The sequence below is a fragment of the Lepidochelys kempii genome, chromosome 2 (assembly GCF_965140265.1).
Source record: "Lepidochelys kempii isolate rLepKem1 chromosome 2, rLepKem1.hap2, whole genome shotgun sequence".
Classification (NCBI taxonomy): domain Eukaryota; kingdom Metazoa; phylum Chordata; order Testudines; family Cheloniidae; genus Lepidochelys; species Lepidochelys kempii.
The window spans coordinates 110,324,894-110,338,074 of NC_133257.1; the positions used below are offsets into that span (position 1 = coordinate 110,324,894).

The 13,181-nt window shown below is 40.1% G+C and overlaps 1 protein-coding gene across 2 annotated transcripts in view; it reads left to right on the forward strand.

Moving 5' to 3' along the window:
- SIRT5 (sirtuin 5) overlaps window positions 1-12,925 on the forward strand; it is a 25,005-nt gene extending 12,080 nt beyond the window's left edge. For both annotated transcript variants that reach the window (XM_073331921.1, XM_073331922.1), the window contains 5 exons: window positions 722-809; window positions 4,814-4,867; window positions 7,747-7,870; window positions 10,825-10,940; window positions 12,129-12,925. In XM_073331921.1, the coding sequence (XP_073188022.1) occupies window positions 722-809; window positions 4,814-4,867; window positions 7,747-7,870; window positions 10,825-10,940; window positions 12,129-12,204 (458 nt within the window). In that variant the 3' untranslated portion in view covers window positions 12,205-12,925. The remainder of the gene's footprint in view (window positions 1-721; window positions 810-4,813; window positions 4,868-7,746; window positions 7,871-10,824; window positions 10,941-12,128) is intronic.
- Window positions 12,926-13,181: the final 256 nt, after the last annotated feature.

Here is a 13,181-nt window from a genome sequence, read left to right on the forward strand (position 1 = left end):
TTTGCGAGCAGGGATAATACCTCACAAAGTATTTTGTTCACTTATTCTGATAAGTGTAGTTTAATTTTGATTATACTTCATTTTTTCAAAATATACTACAGTATATTACAAAGTCTTAGTAATGTCAGGCCTCACTGTATCATTTGCTGTTAATTATTTGAGAAGTCGGAGGTACCTTTTTTGAGCATTTTTTGTGCAAATTACAAAGTGTGTGTTTTAACACAGTTCTCCTGTACTCCGAGGGAAATGCTACAATCATAAGTCATCCTTCTTAGCCAGATTGCAAACAATTCCCATTTTTTTGTAAAATTATTTTTTTCAGCAACACTGTGTTGTAGTCATCTAGATGTCATGAGATAAACCACAGTATAAGACACAGTCTGCTAGAGGGACCATTTCTCTGGTTCAGCATGGCAGTTTCTATTAAACTTGTGCTCCTGCCTTTGGTGTATCCTGGCTTTGTGAATAAATGTGCTATTGGCTTCTTTGACTGCCAATCAAAAATGTTTTATGTACATGCTTTATAATAAACTAATTCACAGTGCTGCCATGCTGGAATTTCTTAGTTCTGTGTTCCTGTAACTTAAACGGCCCACAAGATATATTCTCCAATGTCAAATAAGGGAACACTTGGGATGGATATAACTGTTTGCATGCGTAACTACATCTGAAAGTCATTGTTTGATATTAAAATCTGGAATTGCTGCTTTGTGCATTTCAGGTAGCTTATTCAAAACCCGATGCACCAGCTGTGGAAATGTGGCAAAGAATTACAAGAGTCCAATATGTCCAGCTTTGGCTGGGAAAGGGTAATATATTGTGAAACCCATACTTTCTCTTTTTCAGTTTGCTACTTATTTATTATCTTAAACAGGGTAGATATTTTCAGAGCGGGGCTGGGTTTTAGCCAGGTGTCCCCCATTTACCTCAGTGGGAATTGTGTTTAAAGCTCACATGATGCTTTGAAAACATAGGATATATTGTTTCATTAATTCTAACTTTATTCACTGAGAACTGGGAAGATGTCGGGCCACTGAAACAGCTCACTGCTAAAGTGCACACGGGGCTTAGCCATGTTTTTCCAAGTTTTTTAAGTAATGATCATACTTACAGGAAATTAGCAGAATAAGTTCATTAAAAATAACCCACTAGATGGTGATACATTAAATGGTTCTAGCAGAGACTAACCTGGATCCAGTTAGGTATTATATATTTAGGCTTATATTTTATATAACTCATTAAGGTTTTTTTTTAATATCTTCATTTACCTATTGTGACACCAAGGCCCATTTGTGGTTCGCTACTATGTGTCAGCAACTCTTGTCAGGCCTGACATATTCACGACACCTACCACACTGGTAAAATTCAGAACTGGGAATGTATTTGGGGTCACCTTGCTGATTGTAACCAAGGCTGATGGAAGCCAGAGTGGGGTTGGGGTCAGAGCTGCTGAACCAGGGCTGTTTAACACACAGACACTCAGGGTGTGACCTGCGTGCTTGTAGGCAGGCTGGGAGCTACAGCAGCAAAACACTGTAAGGCACCCAGGATTGCAGGGCAAGTGGTGACAGCCCCTTCCTGGTCTGGATTGCCACTGAACGCAGTGACACCTACACAAAAGGAAAAATGAAAGATGCTTAACAACAAAAGCTCTGGGAAGTTCCAAAACCAACAAGCTGTATTTAAAAGATCAGTTAAGATTTCTGAGTGACAAATCAAATACAATTTTCTGTCAAATACAAATTATATCAATAATGAGCACTTTAATGACACATCTGTTATTTCAAAGGTGAGGCCACAGAATGTCATACATTTGGCTATTAAACTACAGCTGCACCCTTATTCTCAAGAAACAGCAATAGGCACTTTATTTCTTTTTCTGATATATTAACTAATATCCCCATACACCAATATTCCTTGAAATATTTAGATATCAAAATCAAAAATACATTAAAATTCCCGCAGCAATCCATGTCTCTCAGTTATGGTTGATGTGATGAAATATATACTTTGTTTAAAAAATGTTGTGGAAGGTGTAGTGTAACCTTCAAGATGTCCTTACCTATTTTTTATTTGCTTTTGAGTACTTCAGTTTTGTAAATGATGTGATATATGGGTACATTGCTGTCACTTAGCAACCTTGACTGGATTTGAAGCAAAGTTTTCTGGTTTTGGAAACTTTTAATGTTGGACTCTAGGAAATGAAACATTGGTTCTGTGCATGAGATTGTGACTAGATGAACTAAACTGTTATGTACTATTTCTCCTTTCCTCACTTTTCCCTTTTTAAAATCTTTGCCACTCTGTCACCAAAACCAAAAGTTTAGAAGTTTTGGAAGCTGCTGAAAACCTGTTTTAGGAAGTGATAACTCAGGAACCCTTTGTCCAAATCACTTCACGTTTAGTAGAAAACATCTATCTTCACCCCCTTCGTAATCTGACAGTTTTTAGACTCCTATTCCTTTGTTGGAGATTTTGGAGGTAGGAGAAAAATCAGGCTTGTAGTAAAAGCTTGATTATAGCCTTAACTTTGGAATGGCTTTGGTGCTCCATAATATCACAAGATATAAATGTAGTATATGAAAAATTGTTTATCCTAAAACTTACACAAAATTGTATATCCGTTCCATTAGAACAAACATTTCAGATGGTCTGGAACCATCGAGTTGAGTGGTTACTATCCTATGTTACTATATGAACTTGTTACCCTTATCCCCTTCTCTTCCTCCCCACCTTTCTACCGTTTGTTACGCTCACTTGTTACATCTTGTCTTAAATTAGACAGTAAGCAATTCTATACAGGGACTGTCTTTCTATAGGTATATCTACAATGCATGCTTCTTCTGGTGGAGTGTGGAATACATACACTATGCTCCCTCCTAGTATGGGTATAAATAGCAATGTAAACCATGAGGCACTGCTTAGGTGAGTAAAGTAAAGACCCACCTGAACCCTGTACCCTACACAGCTCTCTACTCACTGAAATAGTGCCTCCGATGTCTACACTGTTATTTTTAGCAGTATAGTGTCCTGCAGTTGCTTCCCCACTGCTGGAGTCTTTCCCTGCCACAGGGACCTGCCAGAGCCTTTTCCTGCCACAGAGAGTGACTTTGGCAGCAGGGAAAGGCTCTGGCATGGGGGAAGCAGTGGGGAAAGGCTCTGGCAGCTCCCCCACAGCCAGAGCCTTTCACTGACCAGTGTAGCTACACACTGCAGTGTGGATGCAATCTGCTTTTCACTATGGCATGTAGCTACACATTCCATATGTGCTGTGGCCTGTATATTTTTACAGAACCTTGCAATCTGATCATGTCTCGGGGACTTACGTGTTACAGTAGTACAAATAATAAATAACAATTTGCACGTAGCCCTCAGAAAAACTTCAGGTATAAATGATGGTAAATCTGACTTCAGTCATTAAACTAGTAATATCCTTTTAGATCTCCGAAAGAGAAGAGCTGCTTCAAGTTAAAGACCAGGTTTACACTGAGAGCAGTTTGCTACCGTATAATATAGCAGCAAAATGCTCTTTGTGTGAACATAGTTTATGCTGGCAAAGTTGTGCTTTTGCTGGTACAGCTTATTCCAGCTGTGCTGAATGAAATAAACTATACCAGTAAAAGTGCAGTTTTTCAGTATAACGGTGCCTTTGCTAAGGGCCTTGTGCCGGCACAACTACGTCAGTCAGGAATCACACTTCTTCACACCGCTGACCAACATAGCTATGCCCTTTGTAGTGCATACCTAGCCAAAGATGACCTGCAAAGGGAAGATTGGATTTGTGCCCAGTTTTGCTGATTTGATATATAAAGAAGATCTAAAAATCTTTTTTTTTAACTTTCATAATATTAAGAATATCAGATCTGGTCTCTCTGACTTTGCTTGATGGCATTTGGTGGTGGGGAAAAATGAAGAGAGAATTTTGGAACTTTCTCACCTCTTGATTGAAAGCATGGAGGCATTAAATCCAAAGATGTCTTTTCTTCCAATTGCATTAGGCCTGGTCTACACACACAATTTGTATTGGTATAACTATTTTGGTTAGATCTGTGATTTTTTTGTTTTGTTTTTTATTTAACCAATTACAGTTATGCTGCTACAGTTCTGAGGGAGGACACAATTATATTAGTGGGGATGCACTTACACCAATACAGCTTATTCCCCTTCCTGTACAGGAGTAAGCTATACTGGTAATAACTGTAACCATGCTAGGAGTGTTGTACCAATATAACTGTATACCAATATAGTTGAAGTGCTATACATTTTGTGTGTAGGGAAAAAAACTTAATTAAATAGGCATGAAAAAAACAAACAGAATTTTAAATGGTCTGACTAAAAATCACATTTCCCCTCAATATCAGGTTTCACTTCCTTGGTATCTGTGTAGTGATACTCTTGCCCTGTCTGTGGTCATATAGAGTTGTTCCAGGTGGACAAGTCTGGAATTTCTCATATGTGAAAAAATCAAGAAAAAGTTTTTTTTTTTAAGGAAGAAAAAGCCCATCCCAGAACTTTTTACATTAGAGAGAAGCAAAAAAAAGGGCACACGTACATTCCCTCCAGCCCCTTTGTGGTGCTCCACATAAATGGAAACCACCTTTTTTTGTGCCTTGCACCTGAGCCCTATTATTGTTCTTGCCATTCTAAAACCAATTATGAGCCTGGTTTACTGACTTTAGTGTTGTAGTAGATATATTTATTTTCTACAGCTACTAAACCACCTTGATTTGAGAGAGTACTCTGGAGAAATACATTTTACTTGTAATAGCATTTTGTTTGGTACTTAAAATGTTTTTTTATTTTGTGACTTCAGTGCTCCAGACCCTGAAATAGAAGATGCCAAGATTCCAGTTGAAAATCTTCCTCGGTGAGTGTTGACTTTCATCTCTTTTCACCACACCAACATGATCCCCCTCAAATTTCACAAGTACTTTGAAAGGATGCCTCCACAAATGAATTAATTAATATTATTTACATAGCATCAGAAGAACGTGAAAGAAGTGTACAAAATGAGAAAGACAGAACAAGTCTACACTATAGACATATATCAGTATAACTGTCACTCAGGGGTCTGAAAAATCCACACCCCTAAGTGATGTATGTATACCGATCTAACCCCCGGGATAGACAGTGCTGTGTTGGCCAGAGAGCTTCTTCAGTTGACATAGCTACTGCCTCTTGCAAAGGTGGATTAACTATATGCTCATGGGAGAAGCTCTGCCCTAGCATAAGAGTGTCTTCACTTAAGCTCTTCAGTGGCGCAGCTGCTCCAGTGCTGCGTTTTAAGTGCCAAACATCTTAATTTTAAACATAACATTACAAGAGATAACTGACAAAGGAAATATGGAGTAGGGGTGTGATGTTCCCCTGGTGTTATCTGGACTGGTGATCTGCTAGGTCATGCCAATCCTCGACTGGGAGTCAGTCTTACCCTGCTCTGCTGTGAGAACCCCCACTCCCGGGCTCTTCACGCACAGCCTCTGGCATATAAGCTGCTCCCAGCTACATGAGTGAGCACTTTTGGCCAGCCACTGCTTGGATTGTCCGACCAAATGACACTAGCCAATATCTCCAGTCCCAGACACAACCCTAGGAAGCTTATATGAGTTTGTCAATTTAACAAAGAAGTTGATATGTTTCAGGCTTGTTATCCCAAGGGGAGCCTCTGACACACTTCAAACCAAACGCACTGCTTCAGGTAGAATAAACAAATTTATTAACTACAAAAGATTGACTTATAATCACTTAAAATCGAAGCACAAGAAGTCAGATTTGGTCAAATGAAATAAAAGAAAAACGCATTCTAAGCTGATCTTAACGCTTTCCGTACCCTTACAAACTTAGATGTGTCTCACCACAGGCTGGCTGGTTGCCCTTCAGCCAGGCTCACCTCTTTGATCAGCGCTTCAGTCACTTGGTGGTGGTGTCTGGAGATGAACAAGAGAGCGCATGGCAAATGTCTTTCCCTTTTATCATGTTCTTTCTTCCTTCTTGGCTTTGTCCCCCCACTCCCCTTCAGGGTCAGGTGAACATTACCTCATCATAGTCCCAAACTGACCAAGGGAAGAGGGGTGACTCATTCGAGAGTCCAGCAGATCCTTTGTTTCTGCCTAGGCCAGTGTTCTTTGTTCCTGTGAGGCTGGGCTGCGTTTGTTCCATACATGTCCTGATGAGATGTGAACTGCCCCTCTGCTCCTGGAGAGTTTTGCCTGGGCCTCTGCTACTGGAGAGTTTTTGCCTGGGCTTGTTTTAAGCCATGAGGACACATTTTCAGCCTCATAACTATATACATGAAATTGCAACCTATAAAACAATGCTCAGTGCATCATGAGCCTTCCGAAGACACCCGACATGACAAACTTTGCATTGGATACCACACAGTCATATTATAAGGACGAACATGGGGGTGCAAGGTGTTTCCCCGAGGTACAGAGCATCACAAGGGGTTAGAGTGAAGAAAAATAGATTGCTTATTTATCTGTGTACGCCTCTGGTAAAGACAAGGCTAAATGAATAGATTGTTTAGCAAGTGGGAAATTGAACAGTGGTAGCAAGCAGCCAAGTACTACAGGATAATCTGCTGTTTATTCAGTAGCTAGCACTCTTTCCTCTGAGGCAGTATCTAATACTATGCTTGGAGTTGTCTGCTGCAAGGTATCTTGTGATCATTAAAAATCCCATGGCAGTTTTTGTGGCAGTAAATTATTTACCTCAACTTTTTGCACTAGACTATACTATTTTTCATTTCATGCATTAGACTGTTGGGTAGTATTGCTCAATCTTGTTAAACAGCTTCTGTACTTCACCCAGAGATATAGTTGCACTGTATAATAGAGGAAGCTCTTCCTGTATCCTGTAGTTAAGAGGATGTGGTCCAAATGTAGTGGAGTAGTTTAAATCCCCAGTTGTTCAACTGACTCTGTACAAACATACCCCCTTTGATGTCTGCCCGCACAAAATTAATTTTGTAAAGTACTATAGAGTCCTTTGGAATCAGAGATTTGATGTCTTAGCTTCAGCTGTAATGTGAAACATTTTTATATTATTATGCCTAAGGCTGCGAGTCTTTCACGGAAGTCACAGATTCTTTGACTTTCTCAGACCTCCGTGACTTCTGCAGTGGTTGGTGCAGCTGATTCCAGAGCCACCCGAGCAGCTGGGGTGGCCCTAGGGGCCAGCCGCACCGGCTACTGATCGGGCAGCCCCGGGCAGATGGTCCCAGTACAGCAGCAGTGGAGCCCCAAGCTGCACCCCCAAACAGCTGTGGCGTGGGGCCCCAGGCAATTGCCCTGCTTGCCACCCCCTAATGTCATCCCTGGCTTTTATATGCAGAAAACCAATAATTGTGGCAGAGCTGGGCCGGGGAGTTTTTATAGCATGGTTGGGGGGCCTCAAAAAGAAAAAGGTTGAGAACCCCTGCTGTAGCGCATCAGCAGCCACAGGAGCGCTTCCCCCACTCAGCCAACCCCCAGCACCTTAGTTTTAGTTAGGGGTATTTTTAGTAAAAGTCAAGGACAGGTCACAGGCCCTGACTTTTTGGTTCTTGTCTGTGACTTTTATAAAAATACCCGTGACTAAATCGTAGCCTTAATCATGCCTAGATTGAACATACTGTTGTCCTAAGTGTGGTCTAACAAACCTGTTGCAATTGAAATAGGTCAGTCTTAAACATTTTTAACAAATCAATCCAAGGCTCAAAATCACTTTGAATGTTCCATCTCCTTCTATTGTTGTAACTTGTCACAGGTGTGAAGAGCAAGGCTGCAATGGCCTCCTCCGTCCCCATGTTGTGTGGTTTGGAGAAACTCTGAATTCAGACATTCTTACGGAGGTTGAAAATGAACTTGAGATCTGTGACCTCTGTTTGGTGGTAAGGAATGCTTTGGTTTCCTATTTAGTCAAGCAAACTGAAATTAAGAAATCACATCTCTCAGATATGGGAAATGTAGATACAGCCATGAGACAGTTTCAGTGAAACATAATACATTAAAATAAAGTCTCACTCTGTTAGGGTAGCATTAAGTTTGATGATTTAAACATACCAGTGAAGAATTTCTGAGTCGAAGTAAATTCAGCAGTGCTAACTTGGCCACATAGCACATACTATCTATATTAAAGTTATACACTAGCTGCATATGCAGTAGTTGAAAGTACTTGTGCAATATGGCCAACCTAATACTGCTTAACTTTTCAATTCCTTAAACAGTGGAACCTTTAAAAAAAAAAATCACACTTTTGACCTTTTTTTTTTGTTTTTTGTTTACTATAACTGTTTAGGAAGTTGTAAAAGCTAACAAATCATTTTTTAAAATATATTTTTTTTGTTTGAATTTTGTATCAGACAGAACTTTTATAGATGGTCAGTTTAATATAGCCAATCAGTTTCCCCTGTTTGCATGGGTTTTTCATTTTGCTAAAAGGGGGGAGACAAATATTTCAAAACATAGGAAAATATATTCTGTAAAATCCCATAAATTGGTAGGAAGGAAAAGGGACAGGTGTAGTACCTGAAACTACTTTTAGCTTTAATTGAATGTGTCCCTAACAACGTGCTTAAGGTTACTTTAACATTTAATTTATACTAAATGAGGAAGAAAAGAGAAGAAGCATCTTTGCAATGATAGCACAATCTATGCTGATAGTTGAGTGACCGCTTTCCTCGAAGTTGCCTCTTCCACCATAGATTATTCTTTCAAGTGCAACTTCATCTTTTGCTTTTTAATATATTCAGTGTTTTACATGTTCAGATTAGGGATGTCGATTAATCGCAGTTAACTCATGCGATTACCTAAAAAAAATTAATTGCGATTAAAAAAATTATTCACGATAATCACAGTTTTAATCACACTGTTAAACAATAGAAAACCAACTGAAATTTATTAAATATTTTGGATGTTTTTCTACATTTTCATATATATTGTATTCTGTGTTGTAATTGAAATCAGTGTACGTTGTTTTTTATTACAAATATTTGCACTGTAAAAATGATAAACAAAAGAAATAGCATTTTTCATTTCACCTCATACAATCTATCATGAAAGTTGATCTTACAAATGTAGACTAAGGTAGAAAAAAACTGCATTCAAAAATAAAACAATGTCAAATTTTAGAGCCTCCAAGTGCACTCAGTCCTACCTCTTGTTCAGCTAATCGCTCAGACGAACAAGTATGTTTACATTTGCAGGAGATAATGCTGCCCTCTTCTTATTTACAATATCACCTGAAAGTGAGAACAGGCATTTGCATGGCACTTTTATAGCCGGAATTGCAAGGTATGTACGTGCCAGATATGGTAACGTTCGTACGCTCCTTCATGCTTCCGCCACCATTCCAGAGGACATGCTTACCTGCTGATCATGATGCTCATTAAAAAAATAATGCTTTAATGAAATTTGTGACTCAACTCCTTGGGGGAGAATTGTATATCCCCTGCTCTGTTTTACCTGCATTCTGCCATATATTTCATATTATAGCAGTCTCGCATGATGATTCAGCACGTTGTTCATTTTAAGAACACTTTCACTGCAGATTTCACAGAACGCAAAGAAGGTACCAATGTGAGCTTTCTAAAGATAGCTATAGCACTTGACCCAAGGTTTAAGAATCTAAAGTGCCTTCCAGAATCTGAGAGGGATGAGGTGTGGAGCATGCTTTCAGAAGTCTTAAAAGAGCAACACAACAATGCGGAAACTACAGAACCCGAACCATCAAAAAAGAAAATTAACCTTCTGCTAGTGGCATCTGACTCAAATAATTAAAATGAACATGCGTCGGTCCGCACTCCTTTGGATTGTTATCGAGCAGAACCCGCCATCAGCATAGACTCATGTCCCCTGGAATGGTTGTTGAAGCATGAAGGGATATATGAATCTTTAGCGCACCTGGCACGTAAATATCTTGTGATGCCATCTACAACAGTGCCATGAGAATGTCTGTTCTCAGTTACAGGTGACATTATAAACAAGAAGAGGGCAGCATTATCTCCTGTAAATGTAAACAAACTTGTTTGTCTGAGCGATTGGCTAAACAAAAAGTAAGACTGGGTGGACTTGCAGGCTCTAAAATTTTACATTGTTTTATTTTTGAATGCAGGTTGTTTTGTTTTTTTTTTTACATAATTCTACATTTGTAAGATCAACTTGCATGACAAAGAGATTGCATTACAGTACTTATACTAGGTGAATTGAAAAATACTATTTTTGTTTTTTACAGTGCAAATACTTGTAATCAAAAATAAAGTGAGCACCGTACACTTTATATTCTGTGTTGTAATTGAAATCAATATATTTGAAAATGTAGAAAGCATCCAAACTATTTAAATAAATGGTGTTCTATTATTAAATATTAATCTCCACAATACCTCTGAAAGGTAGGTGGGCAGCTACTTTACCTAATATTTTTAAACTTGCTTTAGACTGTGTTCTGTTAGGATTTCCCTTATTTATTCCCTTGTCAGTGGCCCCACTTCTGAGTGATTTTTTTCTTTTCCCTCCTCCTCAACCACATATGATTGAAAATGGCTTATTTTGTAACCGGTCTCCGCCATACCACTGTCACTGTCAACTAGAAGGGCTGAAGAGCAAACTTGGGTGCTGTTTTTACTCCCTTCCAGTCCGAGGAGTACTGCATCAGACCTCTTATCCCTCAGATTTTGGCAGGTTGCAGAAATCAGGCCATATCAATACTTGTAGACTCGTATTGTAGGGTTGAACATGCATTAGATGTTTTAGCAAAGCTGTAGGTCAAGAGTCTCTCAGGATGTCTGAAGGTACTGGATTCTTTTTTTAAAATGTTGATCTGATGCTGTTTTTTTTTTCCCTGCAGGTGGGAACCTCTTCTGTGGTGTATCCTGCTGCTATGTTTGCTCCTCAAGTATCTGCCAGAGGAGTGCCAGTTGCAGAATTTAACATGCAAGCCACCCCGGCTACAAATAGGTTCAGGTAAAACTACTCACAGTTTAGGTAGAAGGGGGAAGCAGTGTTAACTTAAATGATTTCTTATGTTGTCCTGATAAAACTTAATGCTCTTAAGTGTCTAGAACAGTGGTGTCCAAACTTTTCCTGTTCTGACCCCTTACTAGTAATGGAGTCTGCCCATGTCCCCCTGTTCCATTACTGCACAGCCAAGGCTTCATCAGCAGAGGAGCTTGGGCTGACAGTGGAGCTGGGGAGGAGCTGGGGCTAGAGGTGGCTCTGGCCTGAGGGTGGAAAGCGGGTGAGGGCAGAGCTGGGTTGAGGGTCAGAGCAGGGCGCGGAGTGGAGCTGGGACTGGAGTTGGTCTCAAGGTGGAGCAGAGCTGTGGCTGGGAGCCAAGTTGAGCTGGTCTGAGGGCACAGTGAGGGCTGGGTGGTGCTACCTCCCTGGCCCCTGTGGGGGCTGGCCCAGGCCCTGCCATGTGCCCCCCTAAAACGTTCTGCCATGACCCTCAAGGGGGGTGCTCCCACCATTTGGGGACCACTGGTCTAGAAAATGTTAGACAATGACGTTTCCTAGCTCTTTGTTTACTATTTTTTCAAAATCTGTCTAAACTTTATAAAAAGAAAAGGAGTACTTGGGGCACCTTAGAGACTAACCAATTTATTTGAGCATAAGCTTTCGTGAGCTACAGCTCACTTTGTCGGATCCGATGAAGTGAGCTGTAGCTCACGAAAGCTTATGCTCAAATAAATTGGTTAGTCTCTAAGGTGCCACAAGTACTCCTTTTCTTTTTGCGAATACAGACTAACACGGCTGTTACTCTGAAACCTAAACTTTATAGACAAGGGGGTCCGAAGAGTTTATAATTCTCTATCAGATTGTATTAAACTCTCCTGGTTTTGTTTTTCAGTGTTTCAGTTTAACTGCCAATTTATTGAAAATACAAAAACTAAAATGTGACATCTATAGGATTTCAGTCAAGTTACTTCTTTACCCTGTTGAATGATTTGCTGCTTAAACAGCTATTACAACAGGTGCTGCTTGCTCCGGTGTCTGTGTAGGAAAAATTACCCTTTTAAAATGACTAGACAACCTGCAGAAACTGGATTAAGGGAAGCGTATAAAGGGCAAACATGCTGTGGTGGTAATTTGTATTATAACTGGCTTTTATCATCTTTTTTTTTCTCCTAACCATTCCAATTTCTGTTTCAGATTTCATTTCCCAGGTCCCTGTGGTACCACCCTGCCTCCAGCACTTGCTCGCCATGAAACTGAAATAATCTCATGAGCATTCATCTGAGGGAGGGGAAATAATTAAATTGCTAAGAATATCAGGAAGTACACATAAGGTGAACTGGATTGTTGTAGAAGAAACCCTAAGTGTTGTAAGGAGACTAGATCTGTGGATGAAACTAATCAAAGAAATCCTGATTCTCACTTACACTGATGGCAGTGATAGGATTGGGAACAGGGGAAAATACCGGACTTTGGAATTTTAAAAAAGGTCATGTTTCTGTCTGACTAAAATCTTTTCTGTCAAAGGAAAACATAAAAACAATTAAAAATAACTCCAAAATTGACTGGCTAGAATAGGATGATGGTGCTCTATTATATGAATCTGAACTCCACAAAGACTTCATTGTAAACCAATTGGAGGCTTATGGATCTTTGACCTTTTTTATGAGAAGTGAAATTTCTGAAAGGGATGTTGTGTGAAAAGAGGGAAAGTAACTTTTTATGGGGCTAACACTTCGGCACTTTGAAAAGAAATAAACACCCTAAAAACTTAGAGAGTCGTGGGAACGTTCACTCCAGGGGGAGCTTGGGGCTTGCGGCGCTGCACTTTGTGTGTGTGACATGGATGGAAGCGCGGTGCCTATGGGAGGACCAGTTCCAGCCTAGCCGCTTTACCAGCTGCACTGGGGAGCTGCACGGTCTTCATGTTATTTCCCTTGCTTAAGCACCTGTTACCTTGTTATGGGATAGGAGATTAAAGGAGTGTTTCTGTCGCCTGTGGTTGCTTTTTACTGCGGAGCGGGGGTTTGGGTCTGGCTTTGCCTAAATTAATGTGGGCTTGGGCGGGGGTGTGTCATACTCTCCTTGCGAAAAGAAAAGGAGTACTTGTGGCACCTTAGAGACTAACCAATTTATTTGAGCATGAGCTTTCGTGAGCTACAGCTCACTTCATTGGATGCATACCGTGGAAACTGCAGAAGACATTATATACACAGAGACCATGAAACAATACCTCCTCCCACCCCACTC